Raw genomic sequence first — 21100 nt, forward strand, 5'->3', positions numbered from 1 at the left:
CCTGGCTAATTTTTGAATTTTTAGTAGAGATGGGGTTTCACCATGTTGGTCAGGCTGGTCTCAAACTCCTGACCTTATGGTTCGCACACCTAGGCTTCCCAAAGTGCTGGGATTACAGGCGTGAGCCACTGTGCCTGGTCGATATATTTCTCACTCGTTGCATTGAGGAAGAACACACATCACAGGGAGTTGTGGTGGGGTCTCAGTAAGAAGGTGTTAGAGCAGACTTAGTATACAATTGGGCTCATGTTAGGGGACCTGGGGGAGGGTTTATAGACTTAGTCCTCCGCTCTGGATGAGATGCCATCAGGAAGGCATGGCAGGTTAATTCTGTGAGTGGGAGCTTTAATCAATCTTACCTAGGAGGAAGGAGACTAGGGTGAGACTAAAGCTGCAATTGATGAAGGGGCAGCAGTTCCTCACTGCCGCTGGGGATGTTTGGTCGTTGCTGTGGTTTGGACAATGTTCATGTTTTTCTCTGCACTCAGGCATGATGTGGGTGGTCTTGTTTTTCCCACTATCCATCATAGTCACAAAGTGCTATGGTCTGATGCTGGTGTTTTGTGATACTGCTTTTGATAACAGGAGGATGCTGAGTTCCTGCTGTCACTTTCAGATGAGGGGGCTGTTGTTTTCTTTCTCAGTGCAATCCCTTTCCCTGTGGCTTCTATTTAAGGGTTTGGTTAGTCGGGATCTGTAGCAGAGCATGAAGGGAGAGAGAGAAAAGGATAGACCTGGGTGCTTATTCCCTGGCTTCCTTCCTGCAAGGCACCCTCAGGCTGGCTGCATCGCCTTGCCGAAGGTCACTGCTCCTCTCAAGAATGTCCTCAATGAATGAATCTTTTCTTTTATGTACTCAAAACAGCTCCCTCTGTTCCTCCCACTGGTAATTGAGGTGGGTGGGAATAGCCCCACCTTTACTGACCCTGGGAAACTGTACTCACTCGTGGGTTCTGTGATGAGGCCTTCTCACCAGGACTACACTTTTGTAAACCACTCTGGAATGAAATTATTCTCGAATCATGGAGTGTGAGTGTGCCCTTCATTCCTGTGAGACCCTTCCTGATACAGGAGCTCTCCAGAATTTAGGCTGATTTATCCTTCCACAGCACTGGGTTCTGATCTTCATATTGACATGAAGGATTATGACGCTGGAGGGATCCGTCTGGAGTGCAGGTCCACTGGCTGGTACCCCCAGCCCCAAATACAGTGGAGCGATGCCAAGGGAGAGAATATCCCAGCTGTGGAAGCACCTGTGGTTGCGGACGGAGCGGGTCTGTATGCAGTAGCAGCATCCGTGACCATGACAGGCAGCTCTGGGGAGCAGGTGTCCTGCATCATCAGAAATTCCCTCCTCGGCCTGGAAAAGACAGCCAGCATTTCCATCGCGGGTTAGTGCCTGCTTGGCCTCAGCTTTACTGAGGCAGTTGAATGAAGGGGGATGTGTGAGTTTCTACTGTGTGAGTCTCTGGAGTCGACCTGGGTCTCTGCACTGCATATGAGGCCCAAAGCAGGGACCTGGAGGCTCCTGCCTGCTCCAGGGGAGCTTCCTTCCTCCACAAAGCTGTTCATGACACAAACATTTACTGAACATTTCCTGTCTGCCTAAAAGTATGAAGCTGCATATGGAAAGTCAAATGACAAAAGAGGAAAATTTATACATAACACACACACACACACACACACACACACACACACACAGACTCATATTATAGAGAAACAGCTAATCTCTTTGAGACAGAAGATTTTAAACCCGAGTAAAAAATTTTAACAAAGGTCATAAGTTATTAATTTACAGAAAAGGAAGTAACTCACAAAAGGGTGCTTATTCTCACTCATTAGAGAAACATATACTGAGTCATTTTTCACTTATGGTATTGGCAAAAATCAAAACAAACCTCTGTTGGTTGATAGCACGTGGTTATGGCAGGAATGAAGATGGGAATCTGCTGGTATGACTTGTATTTTTGGTGTATATTAGCACAGTCTCTGTTGGGGGCTATATCCAAACGATATATTTAGTGATCCAAAATTCCGCTTCTGGGAGTTTATCTGGTAGATAAGATTGCATTTGTGTGAGGTAATCCATGTGAAACGTTATTTTCTTATGGCACTGATTATGATTGCACAAGGTTAGAAACCATGCAGATGTTCACTGCTGGGGAACTTCCATGCAATGGCTACCACTCAACTGTGGGAGAAAAAAGAGATCATTATTTCCATACTGATACGGAAGGATCTCCAAGATGAACTTTGCACAGAAAGAGCAAAATGCAGAATGGTGTATAGAATGCTATCTTTAGTGCAAATAAGAGGAAAAGCAAGAATATATTTTTATTTACAATTTTTAACTTAACAAGCAATGTCATAACACTCACTACATGTCATGCACTTTGTAAGTGTTAATTTAATCCTTTTAACTTCAGGAGGTAGGTATTATCATTACCCCAATTTGAAAGAGTAGGACAGCAGGAACAGAGAGATTAAGTAATTAGTCTAAAGTCACACTGCTAGTCACCTAAAGGAGCCAGCATTGACACTCAGGTTCTCTAGCTCCAAAGTTCCTGTTCTTAAGCATCCTATTAAGCAGACTAATTTGAAGCTAAGAAAGGGAGGGTGGGAGGGAGGACTGGGTGGACGGGAGACTTGCATCACTTTTTATATATATATTTTTGAACCATGTAAATGTGTTACCAGTTAAAAAATTGAATTAGAAAAAAATGTGTATAATCTGCTCAAGTTGCTCACTTTCCACATGAGAGGCAGACATCTCAGGAGAACTAATAGTAGCAGCCTCTAGTGGGGGTTTATCAAAGTCTTACCCACAGTCCTCTGAGATTTTAGGATGAGAAAGATTATTTAACCTCATGAGATAGATTTCGTGCCCTGTGACCTGGGGTGGGCAGCTAACACTTGGGGCGCCGCAGTCTGGGGGTGCTGAGTGCGCGGCCCCCATGGCCCACAGCCCTCCCCTTCACAGACCCCTTCTTCAAGAGTGCCCAGAGCTGGATCGCCACCCTGGCCGGGACCCTGCCTGTCTTGCTGTTGCTTCTCGCCGTAGCCGGTTACTTCTTGTGGCAACAGCAGGAGAAGAAAAATACTCTGTCCAGAAAGAAAAAGAGAGAGCAACAGTTGGGAGAAATGGCATGGAACACAATGAAGCAAGAACAAAGCAAAACAGGTAGCTGACCCCAGGAGGTTATCTGAGCCCCTGGCTTACAGGCCAAGGCCCAAAGACCTCACGCCCATCCCCACCCCAGAGCTGGGTCATTTTTAAGGTTTATTTTTTGAAAAACCCCTCACCTGTAACAGTTCATTGCTTTCTCTGCTTATTTTTCAGTGAAGCTCCAGGAGGAACTGAGTAAGTTCCCATTCCCCCAGAGACCCAGGCATGTCCTCCTGTCCCTGCTTTCAGCGTCCTGATGCATCTTCCCCGTTTATTCCATTGCAGGGTGGAGAAGCATCCAGTACACGGCTTGTAAGTGGCTCTGACATCTTCTCTGAATTTGAATCTGTAACGTTCTGTGCTTCAATAGTTTCCACTCTTAACTCTTTCCCCAATGTTGGGAAGTGGTCTTAGATCCCTTTGACTAGGGAAAGAAAATAAATGTGCCAATTCCTAGTCATTGCCAAAAAAGAAAAAAGAAAAGTGTGACTCATTGGATGGAGTAACAGCCAGGAGGAGTGTTTCTTTAGCTCTCTCGTTCTCTCTCTCTCGACTGGTCTCAAAGAAAAGATGCCTTCAATTTCTCTCTACTAGGGGCCACAGACTCTATAGCACTGTAAAGCGCTGAGAAATATCCAGGCATACACTTATAAAGGAAGGGGGAAGAGGTGGATAAAGTGCACTCTCTGTGGTAGGAACTTCAGTAGTCATTTTACGTAATCTACAGGCTCCAGAGAAGAAAAGAATAAAAGATAATAAAGAACAAGAAAATTAGAAAAAAGAGACAGAGAAAAGAGGAGCTTGAACAGTTGCTCAGTTGGTACCAATTTATTCTAACTGCCTTCAAAAACTATTCCCTAAAATTTCTCATTAAATTTCCCAAATTCTTTGCAGAGTAAGGTAGGATTGAGATAGAAGAGTCTTACACACACACACATACATACACACACACACACACATATATATACACATATTTATATATACACACATATATTACATATATATATATGCACGTAGACATGGTGACACCAGGAGGATAGATACATTCCAAATAGATCAGCCGAATACCATCGGGAAGAAACTCTCACAGTGTTTGCCATGTCACTAGCATTCGACTGATGTTCCTGGATTTGATATTAAGAACAACACCATAGAGAGAATTGAACCTGCAGAGGAAGAAGGTACCGGTGGTTTAAAAAAAAAAAAAGATCAGATGGATGTAAAAGTAAGGGAATGGGGCCAACTCAAACATGGCAAGTTCAGGTGACATCTCTAACTTTCTTTCATTGTAGGGAGAGAGACACCTTCGGCCTATAATGGTGAGTGAACCTGATGCTTTCTGAGTTTGCTGGGTCATGTGCCATGAACATTTTAACCTTTTCTTTGCTGTGACCTATGGATGTTGTCAGTTGCATTATAGATTTAACCCAAAGACTCAATTTCTGTGTGGTGGGGGGTTGATTTCTGCTTTTCTGGAGAATCTAAGAGACTCCTGACCCTGCACACCTCCTTGCAAAGCCTGGCCATGCAGCCTGCACCCCTCATGACAAGAGGGAACAGAGCCTGCCATTTCTGAGAAGGTGCCACCCCTGATCCATCAGAGCTGTAGAGGAGGGAAGCTGGACCCTGGAAGAGACTCTGAAGAAAAGGAGAGAAAACATGTAGTGAATGGAGTGGGAAAAAGTACAAAAATACTGACTTTTTCTTATCCGTGTTTCCTTTCAGAATGGAAAATGGCCCTCTTCAAGCCTGGTGAGTCAATCACTGTATGTTCCCTGGACCAACAACCTGAGGGAACATATTCCTTTTTCCTCCTCCAACTCTTGTGATTTGGGGAAGAAAATTTCCCTTGACTAGCAGAGTTTGGGGTGGGCAACATTAAATCCCAATCTGAAAAGAGGGCCCATAACCAAGGCCCTTCCTGATGAGAGCCAGGGAACCAGGGAGAATTGCTCTCTTGGGCTTCCTCACACCTTCCTGGGAAGGAAGACGCATAAAGAGTGGAGCTGAGGGGAAGGAGACACACACTGAGTAATACTGCAGGGACAGTGAGGGTGGAAATGCAAGCAGAGGAGGCCATGCCGGCCTTAGAACTTTGCCCTTCCCAGGCATCTCACGCCGCCTGCTGCCTGTGTCTCCTCGAAGGATTTAATGCTTCCCGGCTTCGGCCTCTACATTTTTAGATGATGATTGCAATCCGTGTTTTGAGGGAGTTGAGGTGAAGACTGAAGGAATAATAAACATGCATTGGACAAAAACCTAGTAAGAAAGAGATGGCGAGTTCAAACCGAGCAGTTGAAGGTTTGTGGAAAGGAGGGTTAAGGGAAAGCAACAAGGAAAAGTGCAGTGCCCCATGGTTCCCAAGAGTGGGGAGCTGTCTCCACCCCCAGCCTGAGAGGGATAGGGAACTGGAACCCAGAGAAAGAGGTAGCTCAAAGAGAGGGCTTCCTGAGAAGAGTCAGGCCTTGTTAGCACAGCACCAGCTGCTGCTGGCAGGGAGGAAGCAGGGAGGTAAACAGTGAGTCTCTCCTCTCCTTCTCCTTCCAGTCTTCTACCAGGGCCTCTCATTGGCCAAACCCAACAGCAAACCAGAGGACAAGGGAGCCCAGTGGCGCTGTCCTTAGAGAATAGATTCTTGGGGCCCAGAAGAGGGTGGGGAAAGCTGCAGGGTGGAGAGTGAACCTGGGGCATCTAAGCCCCGCATAGAGCCCAGCACAGACCCGGCCTTGCAGCTACTAGAACTTCAGGAACGTCCTTCATGCTCTGCTGTGGGCTGAGTAAGTCACATGATTACCTTGTACAATGCTAGAGATTTGTATTTTTATCCCCATTTTTTGGATGAGGAAATGCTTCAGATGAGGCTCCACCTTGTTAAATAAATAGGATGTATGGAAAAATAGACTGCAGAAAAGGGGAACTCATTTAGCTCATACGTGGTAGAGATTGAAAATTAACCTCTCAGTACAAAGCATTCGTGGGCAGAGTTAATTTTCTTAAAGCATAGAAAGAAGAGACTTGTTGCTTCCTGATGCTGCGTCAGGGTGTTGGGTTAGGCAGGTACTGATGCAACTGTCATTTCACCCTCCTCTTCCCCTCTGAACACAGACCCCTGGGTCCTTCTCTCTCATGACATTGATGAGAAATCTCATTCAGGGCAGGCTAGGGATGCCAGGCTCTGGACTCAGGCCTCCTCAGCATGGCCCAGGCCTTGCACGCTGAGGCTCTGAAATCCAGGAAAAATGGCTGACCCATGGACACTTCCTCAAACTCTGCAGCGGATGTGATTCTGGATCCAGACACGGCAAACCCCATCCTCCTTGTTTCTGAGGACCAGAGGACTGTGCAGCGTGCCAAGGAGCGTCAGGATCTGCCAGACAACCCTGAGAGATTTGATTGGCATTTTTGTGTTCTCGGCTGTGAAAGCTTCATGTCAGGGAGACATTACTGGGAGGTGGAGGTGGGGGACAGGAAAGAGTGGCATATAGGTGTGTGTAGTAAGAACGTGCAGAGAAAAGGCTGGGTCAAAATGACACCTGAGAACGGATTCTGGACTATGGGGCTGACTGATGGGAATAAGTATCGGACTCTAACTGAGCCCAGAACCAACCTGAAACTTGCTCAGCGCCCTAGGAAAGTGGGGGTCTTCCTGGATTGTGAGACTGGAGATGTCTCATTCTACAATGCTGTGGATGGATCGCATATTCACACTTTCCTGGACATCTCCTTCTCAGAGCCTCTGTATCCTGTTTTCAGAATTTTGACCTTGGAGCCCACTGCCCTGACCATTTGCCCAGCGCCAAAAGGAGTAGAGAGTTCCCCGGATCCCGACCTAGTTGCACCTGATCATCCTCTAGAGACACCAGTGGCCCCGGGCTTAGCTAACCAAAGTGGGGAGCCTCAGGCTGAAGTAACGTCCCTGCTTCTCCCTGCCCAGCCTGGAGCTGACAGCCTCCCCCTTCACAGCAACCAAGCAGAGGCATAAGACTGCAGACATACACTGAAGCACTTTACTGATGATACTCATTCAATTATTCATACGATAGTTGTTTGGGTTTGGTACCACTTATTGTCCCCTTATACAGATAATGAAACTGGGGTGCAGAAAAGTGAATTCGCGTTACAAAGTAGACATGACTAGTGAACAACAGAGCTGGGATCTATTCATCAATGACTAACATTAGTAGAGAATTTTAAACGTTCTGACTGCCGTGTTATGAGCTTTGGTGGCTGTTACTCCTTTAATCCTCACAGCACTCTGTCAGGTAGTCTCATTTTGCATGTATGGAAGCTGAGGCAGGGTGACATTAAGTAACCTGCATAACTCATACGGTAATTTGTGCAGCTGGGAGACGTTCAGCCTCAGTCCCTGGCCACTTGCCCATTCTTTTCCAGCCTGATTCTTCCCCCATGGGAAGAATCCACCTGTAGCCCTGAGGTTCCCTTCCCAGGACAGCTCCAGGGTGGGGATCATTGTAGGTGGTTGTGGGGTTGACGCCCCTATTGACTCCTTCCCAGCTGATGGTCAGAGCCTTAGACCCAGCACTCCTTGGATTAGCTCTGCTGAGTGTCTTGGTTGAGAGAATAACCTCACGGTACCCACGTGACACGTGACTTGGAAGACTTGAGGCCACACTCAAATAATGGCGCACAGGTGTGCCGACCCAACGACTGTGCTGAGTGACCATGTAGCCAGAGCCAGGCTTCCTGCAGTCAGGGTTTCCAGGCAGAGCAAATACCCTAAAGATTCTCTGTGATGCAGGAAATGTAGATGAAGGAAACTAGAACTACAGGGATGTCTTTAATCCTGCTGTGGACTCGCTCTCCTGGAAAGGGGTCTGTCCACCCCTCGTCATTGGTTGGTGTTAAACCCATATTCCTTTCAACTGTTGCCTCCTAGGGAAACTGCTCCTCATTATCATGACTACTATTGCTCCCCACTGTATCCCCTCTATGTGGCATGTGCTTGTCAAGTCTTGATCAATAAATTTGTTAATAATGCTTACTCTTCATCTTGGCTTTTTCTAGACTCTGGTATCTACTCAACACAGTATCGACTGAATTCTGGTATCTACACAACGCAGTAGAGTAGGCTACACACTCACTGTACTCACCAGTTTCAGTTTACCTCACTGCAGCATTTTCACAGAAACCTTTTGCATTTTCTATTGCTGCCATCTGAATTACCATAAATTCATAGACTTAAAGCAACACAAATTTATGATCTCACAGTTCTGTATGTGAGAAGTCCCACAGGGATCTCACCAGGCTAAAATCAAGGTGGCTGCAGGCTAGATTCGTTTCTGGAGTGTCTAAGGAGGAATCTGTTTCCTTGCTTATTCGGATTGTTGGCAGAAGCAGTTCCTTTCATTTATAGGCCTGAGGTCCCAGTTGTTTCATGGTTGACAGCTAAGTGCTGTGCTCACTTCTAGAGGCTACCACACCCTGGCTCCCAGATCCCCTCCTCCATCTTCACAGCAGCAACAGTGTGCTGAGGCTCATCTCCTAGTTCTTTTTCTCCATTGTGTCTCTTTGATTCCTTTACCTTCTCCTGTGTTTTCTTTCTTTCTTTTTTTTTTTTTCATTGACGGGGATTCACTCTGTCACCCAGGCTGGAGTGCAGTGGCGTGATCTCGGCTCATCGCAAACTTTGTCCCCTGGGCTCAAGCAATCTACCCCCTTCAGCTTTCCAAGTAGCCGGAACCATAGGCCCATGTCACCATGCCCTGGTATTTNTTTAACATGAATGGGTGTTGGGTTTTGTCAAACGCTTTTTTTTGCATCTATTGATATAATCACATGATTTTTCTTCTTTAGATGACAGATAACATTAATTGACTTTCAAATGCTGGACCAGCCTTACATACCTGGGATATATCCCAGTTGGTACTGGTGTGAAAATCTTTTTTTTTTTTTTTTGAGACGGTGTCTTGCTCTGTTGCCAGGCTGAACTGCAGTGTCGCGATCTCAGCTCACTGCAACTTCTCCCTCGCGGGTTCAAGTGATTCTCCTGCCTCAACCTCCTGAGTAGCTGGGACTACAGGCACAAGCCACCATGCCCAGTTGATATTTGTACTTTTACTAGAGATAAGGGTTAACCATGTTGACCAGGATCGTCTCGATCTTTTGACCTTGTGATTTGCCTGCCTCAGACTCCCAAAGTTCTGGGATTACAGGGTTGAGCCACTGCACTGGCCTACAGGGATATTTTAAATCCTGCCATGGACTCTGTCTCCAGAAAACAGATCTGTCCATCCCTGCTCATTGGTGAATGTTAAACCAATATTCCTTTCAACTGCTGCATGCTAGAGAAAACTACTCCTCATTATCATCACTATTATTGCTCCCCACCGTATCCCCTCTACTTGGCATGTGCTTGTCAAGTTCTAGTTTTCAATAAATTTGTGAATAATGCTTACTCTTCAACTTGGCTTTTTCTAGATTCCGGTGTTTACTCAGCACAGTAGAGTAGTCCACACACCTACTATACTCCCCATAGTGTCGGTTTACCTCACTGCAGCGTTTTCACAAAACCTTTATTGTATGTATTTTCTTCTGCTGTCATGATGAATTACCACAAATTTTTAGACTTAAAGTAATACAAATTTTTGGTTCACAGTTGTATAGGTCAGAAGTCCAATAGAGATCTCACCAGGTTAAGATCAAGGTGTCTGCATGCTGGATTCTTTTCTGGAGCCTCTAGAGAACAATATGTTTTCTTGTTTTTTCAGATTGCTGGCAGAATTCAGTTCCTTGCAATTATAAGACAGAGGTCCCAGTTGCTTACTAGTTACAGCTCAAGGCTGTTCCCATCTCTAGAGGCTGCTGTGCTTCGGCTCCCAGCTCCCTTCTTGCATCTGCAAAGCAGAAACTGTGCACTGAGGACCTGTCAATCTTTGAAGTTTTTCTGGTTCTTTTTCCATTGCATCTTTCTGATTCTTTTGCCTTCTACTTTTGAGAATTCCTGTGATAAGATTAAGTCCACCTAGAATAATCATCATATTTTAAGGTCCATAGACATTTGGGGGGACTATTGACAATATTTGCCACTTAGAAATTTCTTCCACCAGATACCCTAATCATCTCACTGGAGCTCAAAGTTCCACAGATCTCTAGGGCAGGGACAAAATGCCGCCAGTCTTTTTGCATAGCAAGAGTGACCTTTACTCCAGTTCCCAACAAATTCGTCATCTCTATCTGAGACTACCTCAGCCTAGACTTAATTGTCCATATCACTATCAGCATTTGGTCAAAGTCATTCAACAAGTCTCTAGGAAGTTCCAAACTTTCTCACATTTTCCTGTCTTCTTCTGAGCCCTCCAAACTGTTCCAACCTCTGCCTGTTACCCGGTTCCAAAGTCACTTCCACATCTTTGGATATCCTTATAGCAGTACCCCACTCTACCAGTACCAATATACTGTACTAGTCTGTTGTCATGCTACTATGAAGGACTGCCTGAGACTGGGTAATTTATAAAGGAAAGAGGTATAATTGACTCATGGTACGACTGGGGAGGACTCAGGAAATTTACAATCATGGCAGAAGTGGAAGCAAACACGTTCTTCTTCACGTGATGGCAGAAAGACGAAGTGCTGAGCAAAAGAGGGGGAAATGTCCCTTATAAAACCATCAGATGTCATGAGAACTGACTATTATGAGAACAGCATGGAGGTAACTGCCCCCGTGATTCAATTACTTTCCACTAGGTCCCTTCTACAATATATGGGGATTATTGGAACTATAATTCAAGATGATATTTGGCTGGAGACACAGCCAAACCATATCACGTGGTTTCTTGCTAAGCTACCTGATAAGCAATCAATTCTATTCCTGCCCATAACACATATGTTTCCCTCTGGTACAGGTCAGCTTTGGCAGAAGATGAAACTTAGCTTAGCTAGATACTTCTGGAACAAGCTGCTTCAGAAGCCCTGGGCTTTATTTCTTCAGATAAAAAATCTGAAGCCAGATCTCAGCCTGATCAGCCAAGCTTTTGAATCCCTACAACCTCCTCTTCTGTTTCTTCCAAAGAACTGCTTAGGCTTGGCTGGAATGATCAAATACTTATTATGATTTTATCCTCATTAGCCACTCAGCCTAGAATCCAATTTTAATTATGCTGCAGAAGCATCAAGTGATGGGTGAGACTGCTGTTTCAGTTTAAGGGTCAGTCGAATAGAAAAAGCGGTTCTTACTAATGTCTTTAGTTTATTCTCATCAAAGAGCTTCCTCTGCAGATGGAACCTACTAGTTCTTCCTTCCTGGTCCTTGAACTTCTAACCTGGAGTGGTTTAATCTTGCTGCCATCTCTCTCTGGCACTCTAGTGCCTAATGATTTCAGAAACTGGGCCACACTGTGGTGGGAATGACCTTACCCTTAGCACGTCACTCACTCACTGAACAGCTGAGAGCAGAGCTTAGGCCTGGGCCCTATAAGGAGAGAGGAATCACATGCTCCAGAGGTCTGTCCTGAGGAGCAGGTACTCTAGCCACAGCAAAGACACAGTTGATGCCTGGATCACAATAATAGAAGACAGGACATGAGAACAGCAAAAGATGTGGGTGTCAGAAGAGGCTGAGAACACTTCAGGCAGGAGCACTGAGTTGTGCTCAGAGGAAGTAGGCACGAAGGCTGGGCAGGATTTCAAGGGCAGAGATGGAGCAAACAATTCAAGTGAAAGGCATGGCAGGAGAAAGGGAGCGCTGGCCACAGGAAGTGCAACGTTGTGACGCAAGGCCACTGTGGAGCCATTGCTAGTGTATTAATGCAAAGCTTGGAATTGAATCGGAAAGGGATTGGAGGCCTCCAGACTAAGCATTTAGTCACTTGAGGGGGATATTCACAACTGGGAGTCGGGAAGATTATTCTGGAAGATATCTTTACAATGTCAAGATTGGAGTCTGTGGGGAAGGGATTACCTTTTGGGGAGGATGGTATGTGTTCCAGTGTCTGTGTGTGTGCTGGTGTGTGTGGTCCTTGGACCCAACCCAAACACCTACTGGCAGAAGGAAATGGCCAACTAGAAAGTTTTGCTCACTTTCATCTTCTGCCCCCACCAGAATGCCACCTCCCTGAGGAAAAGGTTTTTTGCTGCTCACTCAATATCCTCAGCACCTCTTATCCAATAGCTCTGGAATGAATGACAAGACCTTCATAACAGCCAGCGCAACTGCTATCTCCTTTCCTTTGCTACCCCTCCCTCTCCAGCCATGCCTGCTTCCCCCAAGCCCTTCCGCGCTCCGGGCCCAACCTCAAACCCAGCAACTTGAACAAGAGTCGTCTGGCTTTGGAAACAGGGCGGTTTATGTTTTCCTCCTCATGTTTCCTCCCCAGCAAAATCACCGTGTACATGGAGAGGCATCTCTTAGTGGATACCAGCAAAGCCAGCAACCTCGGTGAATCTCAAAGCTTGAGAGAGAGAGAGACAGAGACAGACAGAAAGAGAAAGAAACAACGAGAAAAAGAGAGAAAGGGAAAGACAGAGAATCTTGCTTTTGAACAAAGAAAAGGTAAATAAAAAGACCCCATCATCTCAAAAGGTTATTTCCGTGTATTCTACCTAGCAACTGCTGAGAAACAAGGCTCGACACCATTGGCTGGTTCACTTACCCGCGGCCAATCCTGGCTCGGAACTATTAGGGAACTCGGGAGAGACCGATCCGCAGCTCCAGACATGGCGACTTAGGGGAAAGAGAAGAACATTGGTATCTCCGCTTTGGAGACGGTTTGTGTCTAGTAGTGCCCGTGCCCCTGGGCAGGTTGGAGAGAAGGACGGCTGGAGAATCGTCATGTGAGGACCAGAGGAGAAAAGAAGACGCCACGTTAATTCTACAAGGTGCGGAGGGGAGGGGAGGGGAGGGGAGGCGCGGGGAGGCGCCACAGCTCCGGGGCGGGCGGTAGGGGGAGCGGCATCCGCTGTGGACGCGAGCGCGGGGCCTGGGAGAGGGAGGCCACGGCGGGGAGGCGCGGGCTCGCCGGGCTTTACCTCGCGTGGCCCGGCCTGGGTGCGGGAGCGGGAAGGGAAGGGAAGGGAAGGGAAGGGAGGAGGGTGTGGAAGAATCCAGCGGCCGCAGAAGAAAGCGGACGCTGGCCAGAGAAGTGAGTGGAGGAGGGCGGGAAACGGCCCACTCCATCTTTGCCCTGATTGCTTATTCCATGGAATGTTTAGGGAATCCCTCTCTCGGGAGATACCTGAGCCTTCACATGCAGTGGACTCGCTGAAGTTGGGGGCTGATGAGATCTACTTGAGTGACAGGAGAGGTTGGGTCCGACCAGCACCGAGGTGCCAAGACTCCTAGGCTGATTCTCCTCCTCTGTAACCCTAGGCCTCTGGTCCCTGCCTGCCCCGGTGCTCATGGAACCTGCTGCTGCCCTGCCCTTCTCCCTGCCAGCCTCCCTCCTGCTCCTCCTCAGCCTGTGTGCACTGGTCTCAGGTAGCAATGTGTGCCACGTGCTGCTGTCATCTATGGGAAAGGAACGGCAACACTGCAGTCTGCAAAGGGAAAGGAGGACTGTGGGATTGACGACTTAGCCTTTCGTTCTGAGCATGCTCACTGAATTTACCAGCCCTGTCCAAAAGAAATACAGCCAGGGACAAAGGTCAAGTGCATGTACAATAGCAAATTTTCAAAAAAAAATTAAATTTTATTTATTTATTTATTTTTGGGTGGGGACGGAGTTTCGCTCTTGTTACCCAGGCTGGAGTGCAATGGCGCGATCCCAGCTCACCACAACCTCCGCCTCCTGGGTTCAGGCAATTCTCCTGCCTCAGCCTCGTGAGTAGGTGGAATTACAGGCACGCGCCACCATGCCCAGCTAATTTTTTGTATTATTTTAGTAGAGACGAGGTTTTACCATGTTGACCAGGATGGTGTCGATCTCTTGACCTCGTGATCCAGCTGCCTCGGCCTCCCAAAGTGCTGGGATTATAGGCTTGAGCCACCGCGCCCGGCCAAATTTTACTTTTAATTTTAAAAAGTAAAAAACATGAAATAAATTTGTGTACCATATCTGTTTCGTCCCAAATAATCAAATATGAATATATAAATGCTTAATACACCATATTACCAACGAGATAGTCAACATTTTGAAACTTTGAATCTTCATAATCCTGTGTGTATTTTACACTCACAGCTCCTTTCAGCTGGAACCAGCTAGTGGAACCAGCTAGGGCACCAATAGGTGCCCTGTTGATGGCTCAAGTTTACACTATACTCAGGCACAGCGCTAGATTGGGGAATGGAGGAAAATGTCCCCAGGGGCACAGGGTAGACAGAGGGTGCTCAGGGTGGGCTCAGTGTTTCCTTGGTGAAGCAGAAGCACTTTTCATAGTTACTGCTCCCAGGGGTGTTGTCGACTAGCCACAGCTTCTGGTCCCCAGAAATCCCAGCCCAAGAAAACCCTACGGCTGTGGAAAGAACATGTTTGTCCCTGGAATATCTGCTTCCTTTCCTGCCTTAGAGATGTGGTGACTGGCGTCCTTGTCTGACTCCACCCCTCTGTTGAACAGCACAGTTGACTGTCATGGGGCCCACTGACCCCATCCTGGCCATGGTGGGAGAAAACACGACGTTACGCTGCCATCTGTCCCCCGAGAAAAATGCTGAGGACATGGAGGTGCGGTGGTTCCGGTCTCACTTCTCCCCGGCAGTGTTTGTGTATAAGGGTGGGAGAGAGAGAACAGAGGAGCAGATGGAGGAGTACCGAGGAAGAACCACCTTCGTGAGCAAGGACATCAGCAGGGGCAGCGTGGCCCTGGTCATACACAACGTCACAGCCCAGGAGAACGGCACCTACCGCTGTTACTTCCAAGAAGGCAGGTCCTCCGATGAGGCCATCCTGCGCCTCATGGTGGCAGGTGCGTTGCTTCCTTTCGCTTTGTTACTTTAGCACAGTGTGACTCTTGGGGAAAGTTTCTCTCCTAACCTCAGGCCCGTAGCAGACCAGCACAGTCCTCTTTCCTGGGTCTCCTTTCCACAGGCAGATTCTTCATGGACACTTTCCCTATGGAAAGAACATTCCAGGGAAAAATCCTTCCTCCTGCATAAGGGCCACCATGAGTGGGTTTGCCCTGCTAAGCTGTGGGCTTCACTTCTTGGGAAGCACATGCAGAACTCAGCTGAGGCCATGAGCAGGGGAATTTGGTGGATTTCGGAAGAAAAGTCTCATGCCTGCCTTCACACTGAGCTGTGCACGTCTGAGAGTGAGAGGAGACACTTAATAATTGTCCTGGGACAACTGGAATAAACAAGGACTGACCAGAGAACTAAGACATATCAACTCTTATTTCTTGGTAAATATGAATCCTGACCTCTTTCCTGAAAAGCTGATTGCAGATAGAGTGACTAATATGTAAATAGATGGGATTATTAAAGGAAGACTTAATACAGAAGCAAAAAAAAATTTTTTTTTTAGATGGAGTCTTGCTCTGCTGCCCACACTGGAGTGTAGTGGCAGGGTCTTGGCTCACAGCAATCTCCACCTCCCAGGTTCAAGCAATTCCCCTGCCTCACCCTCCTGAGTAGGTGGGATTACAGGCATGCACCTACATGCCTGGCTAATTTTTGTATTTTCAGTAGAGATGGGATTTTGCCATGTTAACCAGGCCGGTCTCAAACTCCTGACCTCAGGTGATCCACCCACCTCGATTTCCCAAAGTGCTGGGATTACAGGGGTCAGCCACCACACCCAGTCCAGAAGCAAAATTATATTCCTGCTGACTCCACAGAGAAAGAACAAGAATTTAGCTGGCAGGAAATAGATAAGGTTTCAACATAGAAATGCATTTAAACTGGGATTTCTAGGAATTTGTTAAAATGACATCAAGTGACTACCTCTGTCTTGGGGTTAGTTTATTATGCATTAAAAGATATTTGTGAAGACTGAAAAAGCCTTTAAGGTGCAGGCTAATCTGTGGTGGCATTTCACTCCATCAGACCAGAGGAGGTGAGGACTAGGGAATTAACTTCTTACCAGGGGGCCTCAAATAACAGGTAGGAGGCTCCATCTTTGCTACTCACAGTGGTAGCCTCGCATCTGATTAAAACAGAATATCGTGGACGGAGGGTTTCTCGACCCTGTGTCATGGAAGACTTGGTAGCAGTACTTCAGGGTTGACCAGTGATGGTTTCTGTGTAGCAGGAATCGCCTAATCTTTCTCTGTAAAACTGTCGCTGGCCTGGCGTTCCCCACTCTGAACTGGGTTGCTTAGAACTTTCTGTTTGTTTGTTTATTCTATTCTCTCTGTTGGGTTGATTGGCTGGCTGATTTGCCTGTATCGAACCTCATGGAATGTTTTAAAGAACTTTGTTTTCCAATATGCTGAGTTATTTTAATTCTTATTCTGCCGAGCCTTTAAATGTACAAGTAGTTTTATCTCTTGATAAAAATTAAAGTGAGCCTGGGAAACACGGCAAAACTCCATCTCTTTAAAAAAAAAAAAAATACAAAAACATTAGCCAGGCATCGTGGCATATGCCTGCAGTCCCAGCTACTTGGGAGGCTGAGGTGGAAGGATCACCCGAACCCAGGAAGTTCAGGTTGTGGTGAACGAAGATCACGCCACAGCACTCCAGCCCAGGAAATAGAGTGAGACTGTGTCAAAATAATAATAATAATAATTAATAATTAAACTGAGCCATAGCACTAGACTTCAGTTATTGGTTTAATTTCCTGTCTTTGGTAAAATTGGTTGGGAGACTTAACAAAGGAATTATTGGGAAGAAGTTTGGATGATCACACACGGCTGAAATGTATCCCAGGACCATGCTTTTGCAGCTCTTTCATACCTGGTGTTCACTTTTGTTGAAGATTCATTTAAAGATGGATTGTAGTTAGGGTGAGTGTAGATTCTTAGGATTTTTGGTGATGGTCTCTGATACTGAAAATGTGGTATGGTTATCTTAATCCCTGGATCATCCAGATCTTTCTAACAAATTGATGCTCTCAAAGTAGTTTAAGAAAATTGCCCTGCCTGGGCAACATAGTGAGGCTTTGTCTCTACAGAAAAATAAAATGGTAGCCAGGCATGGTGGGAACATGCCTGTAATCCTAGCTAGTTGGGAGGCTGAAGCGGGAGGATCTCTTGAGCCCAGGAGTAGAGGGCACAGTGCTGATTTTGCCACTGTACTCCAGCCTGGACAAGAGTTAAACCCTGTCTCTAAAAAAGCAAAAGGAAAACAAAAGAGGCATTGCCTAACAGGTGGAGCCTCTGGGAGGTAAACAGTGTGAATTAGGATTAGAGGTGGCTTTGTGGACCAGCATGTTGAAGCTCCTAAAAGCCATCACCTCCTACGGGTGGTAGACAGCGGTGGTTATGTGAAGTTCTGAGCTACACAGAAGGGTCAGTGTCTTTGGTCAATAGGTTTCTTAAGATTCTGCTCGCTTGGCAGTTTTTTGTCCTTCTTCTTATTATAGTAGAGCTTCTGGAAGCTGAGGCCTACTGAGAAGTCATCTCAGGAGCAGAAAGTGAAATCCACAGCCTGTCTGTTTCAAGTTGGAGTCAACGCACCCACCTTGAAGTGAGAAAGTTAGTCTGGCAGGATAAATTGAACAAGAATTTATAGCAAACAGATAGATGCCTGGTGCTTTGATGGGGCCTGTAGGTGGACCACAAAGAAAAGGGCGCAATGTGATCCTTTCCTCTTAGAGAGCTCACAGTTCATGTGGCCCACTGGTCTCCTGGTGTTCTCCAACATCAGGGTTCTTTGTTCCTTACCCTCACCCTTTTTTCCCTCTTCCTCTTTCTTGCTTCCTACCTCTGTCTTTTTTTCCTTTGCATTCTCCCTTCACAGAAGAGATGCAGTAGGTACTGACACACCACTGCCTCTTGGCTGAGCCCGGTTATCTCTCCCTAGGACTGGGCTCTGAGCCCCTGGTTGAAATGAGGGGTCACAAGGATGGGGGCATCCTACTGGCATGCATATCCAGAGGGTGATACCCGAAGCCCTTCACGGTGTGGAGGGACCCCTCCAGTGAGGTCGTGCCTGCCCTGAAGGAGGACTTCACCTCTGACACAGACAGCCTCTTCATGGTCACCACAGCTGTGATCATCAGAGACAGGTCCGTGAGGAACATGTCCTGCTCTGTCAACAACACCCTGCTCGGCCAGAAGAAAGAAAGCGTCATTTTTATTCCAGGTAAGTTCTCTGCCTTCTGAGACTTATCTAGTGCATGGGGGATCTTCAGCACACAGAGCCCAGAGCCGGGGTCGGGCAGCAGTGTGGGTGGAATGGTCCTGGGCCCTGAGGAGTTGGAGGCTGCAGCTTAGCTGAGGCCTCTCCCCTTGCCACAAGGGGAGAATCAAAGAGTCCGAGCACTCATCAGTAGAAGCCTCTTCTCTGAGGTTGAACCTGGTATTTTGTTTTTCCCTGTAAGGTCCTTATGCTGCAGCAATTTTTAAACATTGAAAACAACCATAACACATGGAGAGTGGTGTGGATAGGTGACTCTCTACACTTGGTGCTCCTGTGTGCTGCAGCCCTCCCTTGCTGGAAAATCCCTTCAAAATCCACTGGAAAATCCCACTCATAATTTATTCAACAAATGCTCAAGGAGTATATTTTATGTTCAAGACACTGTTCTAGAAACCAAAGGTAAATCATTGAAGAAAATATATCAAGATCTCTTCCCTTAAAAAGTGATTAAATAATTAATTAACTATGTATTTTATCAGATGGTGATGAACATCTATAGGAAACATTGAGCAAGGAGGGAATAAAGAGGCCGGGGTGTGAGACATTGCAGTTATGAACAGAAGGGTCAGGGAAGACGTCACTGTAAAGATGGGAATTGATTCAACCCATCCGATGACAGGGAACCATCAGACGCTTAAGGACTGAGCAACCCAGCTCCAGGAAGAGCATATGCAAAGGGCCTGGGGAAATAACATCTCTGGCAGTTTCCAGGACCCCCAGGAGGTGATGCTGGTGTGGCTGAAATGGAGTGAGTGCAGGAAGTGAGAGGAGATGAATTCACAGAGGGAAAGAAAACACGTTATATATGGCATCGTAAGCCACAAACAGACTTTGACTTTTAGAGTGAGTGAGATGGGAAGCACTGGAAGGTTTTGAGCAAATAATTAACATGGTCTCACTTGGGCTGCTCTGTGGAGGACAGACTGCCGATGGTAAGGGCAGAACAAGAGGGAGGGCACTGCAGTATTCCAGGTGTGAGTGATGGTGGCTTGAGGCGGGTGCTGGCTGTGCTGACTCAGCACGGCGGGTCAGCTTCACGCACCCGGGTCCTTCCCATGCTGACTCCAGATGTTTCTGCTTTGCTGCCTCTGGGCCCTGGCCTGGAAGCCACTGAGGTGTCGGCCAGCAGTGAGCCAGCATCTCTTTCACCGTCTGAGTTTTCTGAGGGAGAAGCAAACCCAACAGGTAGCTCAGGAGCTCTTGAGATGTGCTCCTAGGGGCATCTCACCCCAGATGTTCTCTTCAAACTAAGTGGACATTTCTGGCTGCCTTTTCAGAATCCTTCATGCCCAGTGTGTCTCCCTATGTGGTGGCCCTGCCTGTCATTGTGCTTATTCTGATGATACCCATTGCCGTATGCATGTATTGGATCAACAGACTCCAAAAGGAGAAAAAGATTCTGTTAGGGGAAAAGGAGTTTGAACGGGAAATGAGAGAAATTGCTATAAAGGACCTGGAAAAAGAACGTGTGGAAAAAGAGAAAGAACTTCAAATAAAAGGTAAAAGAGGCTGGGTATGGTGGCTTACGGCTTGAATCCCAGCACTGTGGGAGGTTGAGGCAGGTGGATCACTTGAGCCCCGAAGTTCGAGACCAACCTGAACAGTAAAGTGAGACCCTGTTTAATTAAAAATAAATAAATCAATCAAAGAGCAGGAGGACAGTTCACCATTCTAGAAAGGACACAACTCCCCCAGGCACCATCGTAGGGAAGAGAGAGAGGAAATGCACGGCAGCAGCAGCAAGGGCTTGGAACTCTCACATCCTCGGAATGAATCTCTGAGAGCTCATATTCTTTCATTCTGCCCGCCTGCATTGCATTCATTCGCCTGGCTCCATAACGTACTAAATGGTTGAGCAAAGCAAGTCTAACAGTGTACTGATAGTACTCAGCCACCTGATCATGTGTCATTTCTGGCTTCTGACAGTGTCCTAGGCATGAGGGAAGGGAGATATTGCTGTTCATAGAAAGGAGGGTTCCTGCATTGTTGACTATAAACTTAGCTTCTTTTAGTTCTTCTGTTGAAGACATCATTTTGTTTGTTTGTTTTTCAGAACAACTTCAAGAAGAACTGAGTAAGTTTAGCCTTTCCTGAACTACTGCGTGTATGTACAATTTGTGTTCTGCTCAGTTAGCAGCATCTCATGACATTCCCCTCTGTCTGTCCCTTGCAGGATGGAGAAGAATGTTCTTACATGCTGGTGAGTGCCTCTGAGGTTCCCTCAGACATCAGCTTTCTCCCCACTAGCCAGCTAACAGGACTCCTTAGAGGAGAAGAGCAGGGGTCCCAGGGCTAGGAGGGTACAGCAGGGAACTGAGGTCAGATCACCAGCAGTGCCCCAGCAATGATGCATCACAGCTCTTCTGTCAGGGAATCCCGGCAGCTCTCAGTCAACCCTACGGTTTACATCTCAGGATCCGTTCTCTTTTGGAATAATTGAATGTGTGATTACCGGAGGTTTCCCATATATAGTAGCCTCCCCAAGAGTTATACTTGAGTGTTTTTTGCTCTTTGATCTTGGATCAATTTGAAAGAAGATAATGCTGTCTTAGCAATTGATATACTAGAGACAGTGGAGACTGTTCATAGTTGAAGGCCCTTGTGGGGAAAAGGCTATAAAGGTTCGCAATAAACCTGACAGAATGGCCGGGCACGGTGGCTCAAGCCTGTAATCCCAGCACTTTGGGAGGCCGAGGCGGGTGGATCACGAGGTCAAGAGATCGAGACCATCCCGGTCAACA

At 46.8% G+C, this 21100-nt stretch overlaps 3 protein-coding genes across 9 annotated transcripts in view; all 3 read left to right on the plus strand.

Moving 5' to 3' along the window:
* LOC108297249 (butyrophilin subfamily 3 member A1) overlaps positions 1 to 8175 on the plus strand; it is a 13272-nt gene extending 5097 nt beyond the window's left edge. For all 5 annotated transcript variants that reach the window (XM_017519977.2, XM_017519978.2, XM_017519980.2 and 2 more), the window contains 7 exons: positions 1110 to 1391; positions 2981 to 3181; positions 3341 to 3361; positions 3452 to 3478; positions 4459 to 4485; positions 4892 to 4918; positions 6442 to 8175. In XM_017519977.2, the coding sequence (XP_017375466.1) occupies positions 1110 to 1391; positions 2981 to 3181; positions 3341 to 3361; positions 3452 to 3478; positions 4459 to 4485; positions 4892 to 4918; positions 6442 to 7148 (1292 nt within the window). In that variant the 3' untranslated portion in view covers positions 7149 to 8175. The remainder of the gene's footprint in view (positions 1 to 1109; positions 1392 to 2980; positions 3182 to 3340; positions 3362 to 3451; positions 3479 to 4458; positions 4486 to 4891; positions 4919 to 6441) is intronic.
* LOC108297250 (butyrophilin subfamily 2 member A2) overlaps positions 1 to 21100 on the plus strand; it is an 89460-nt gene that overhangs the window by 24317 nt on the left and 44043 nt on the right. The gene's annotated exons all lie outside the window — the stretch shown is intronic.
* The window catches only part of LOC108297253 (butyrophilin subfamily 2 member A1-like), a 13117-nt gene continuing 4805 nt past the window's right edge, over positions 12789 to 21100 (plus strand). The window contains 7 exon segments of the mRNA XM_017519994.2: positions 12789 to 13000; positions 13491 to 13598; positions 14675 to 15022; positions 18021 to 18302; positions 19637 to 19858; positions 20413 to 20433; positions 20533 to 20559. Of these exon segments, the coding sequence (XP_017375483.1) occupies positions 13520 to 13598; positions 14675 to 15022; positions 18021 to 18302; positions 19637 to 19858; positions 20413 to 20433; positions 20533 to 20559 (979 nt within the window). The 5' untranslated portion in view covers positions 12789 to 13000; positions 13491 to 13519.

This window comes from Cebus imitator, unplaced genomic scaffold, assembly GCF_001604975.1.
Source record: "Cebus imitator isolate Cc_AM_T3 unplaced genomic scaffold, Cebus_imitator-1.0 Scaffold786, whole genome shotgun sequence".
In the NCBI taxonomy this organism is placed as follows: domain Eukaryota; kingdom Metazoa; phylum Chordata; class Mammalia; order Primates; family Cebidae; genus Cebus; species Cebus imitator.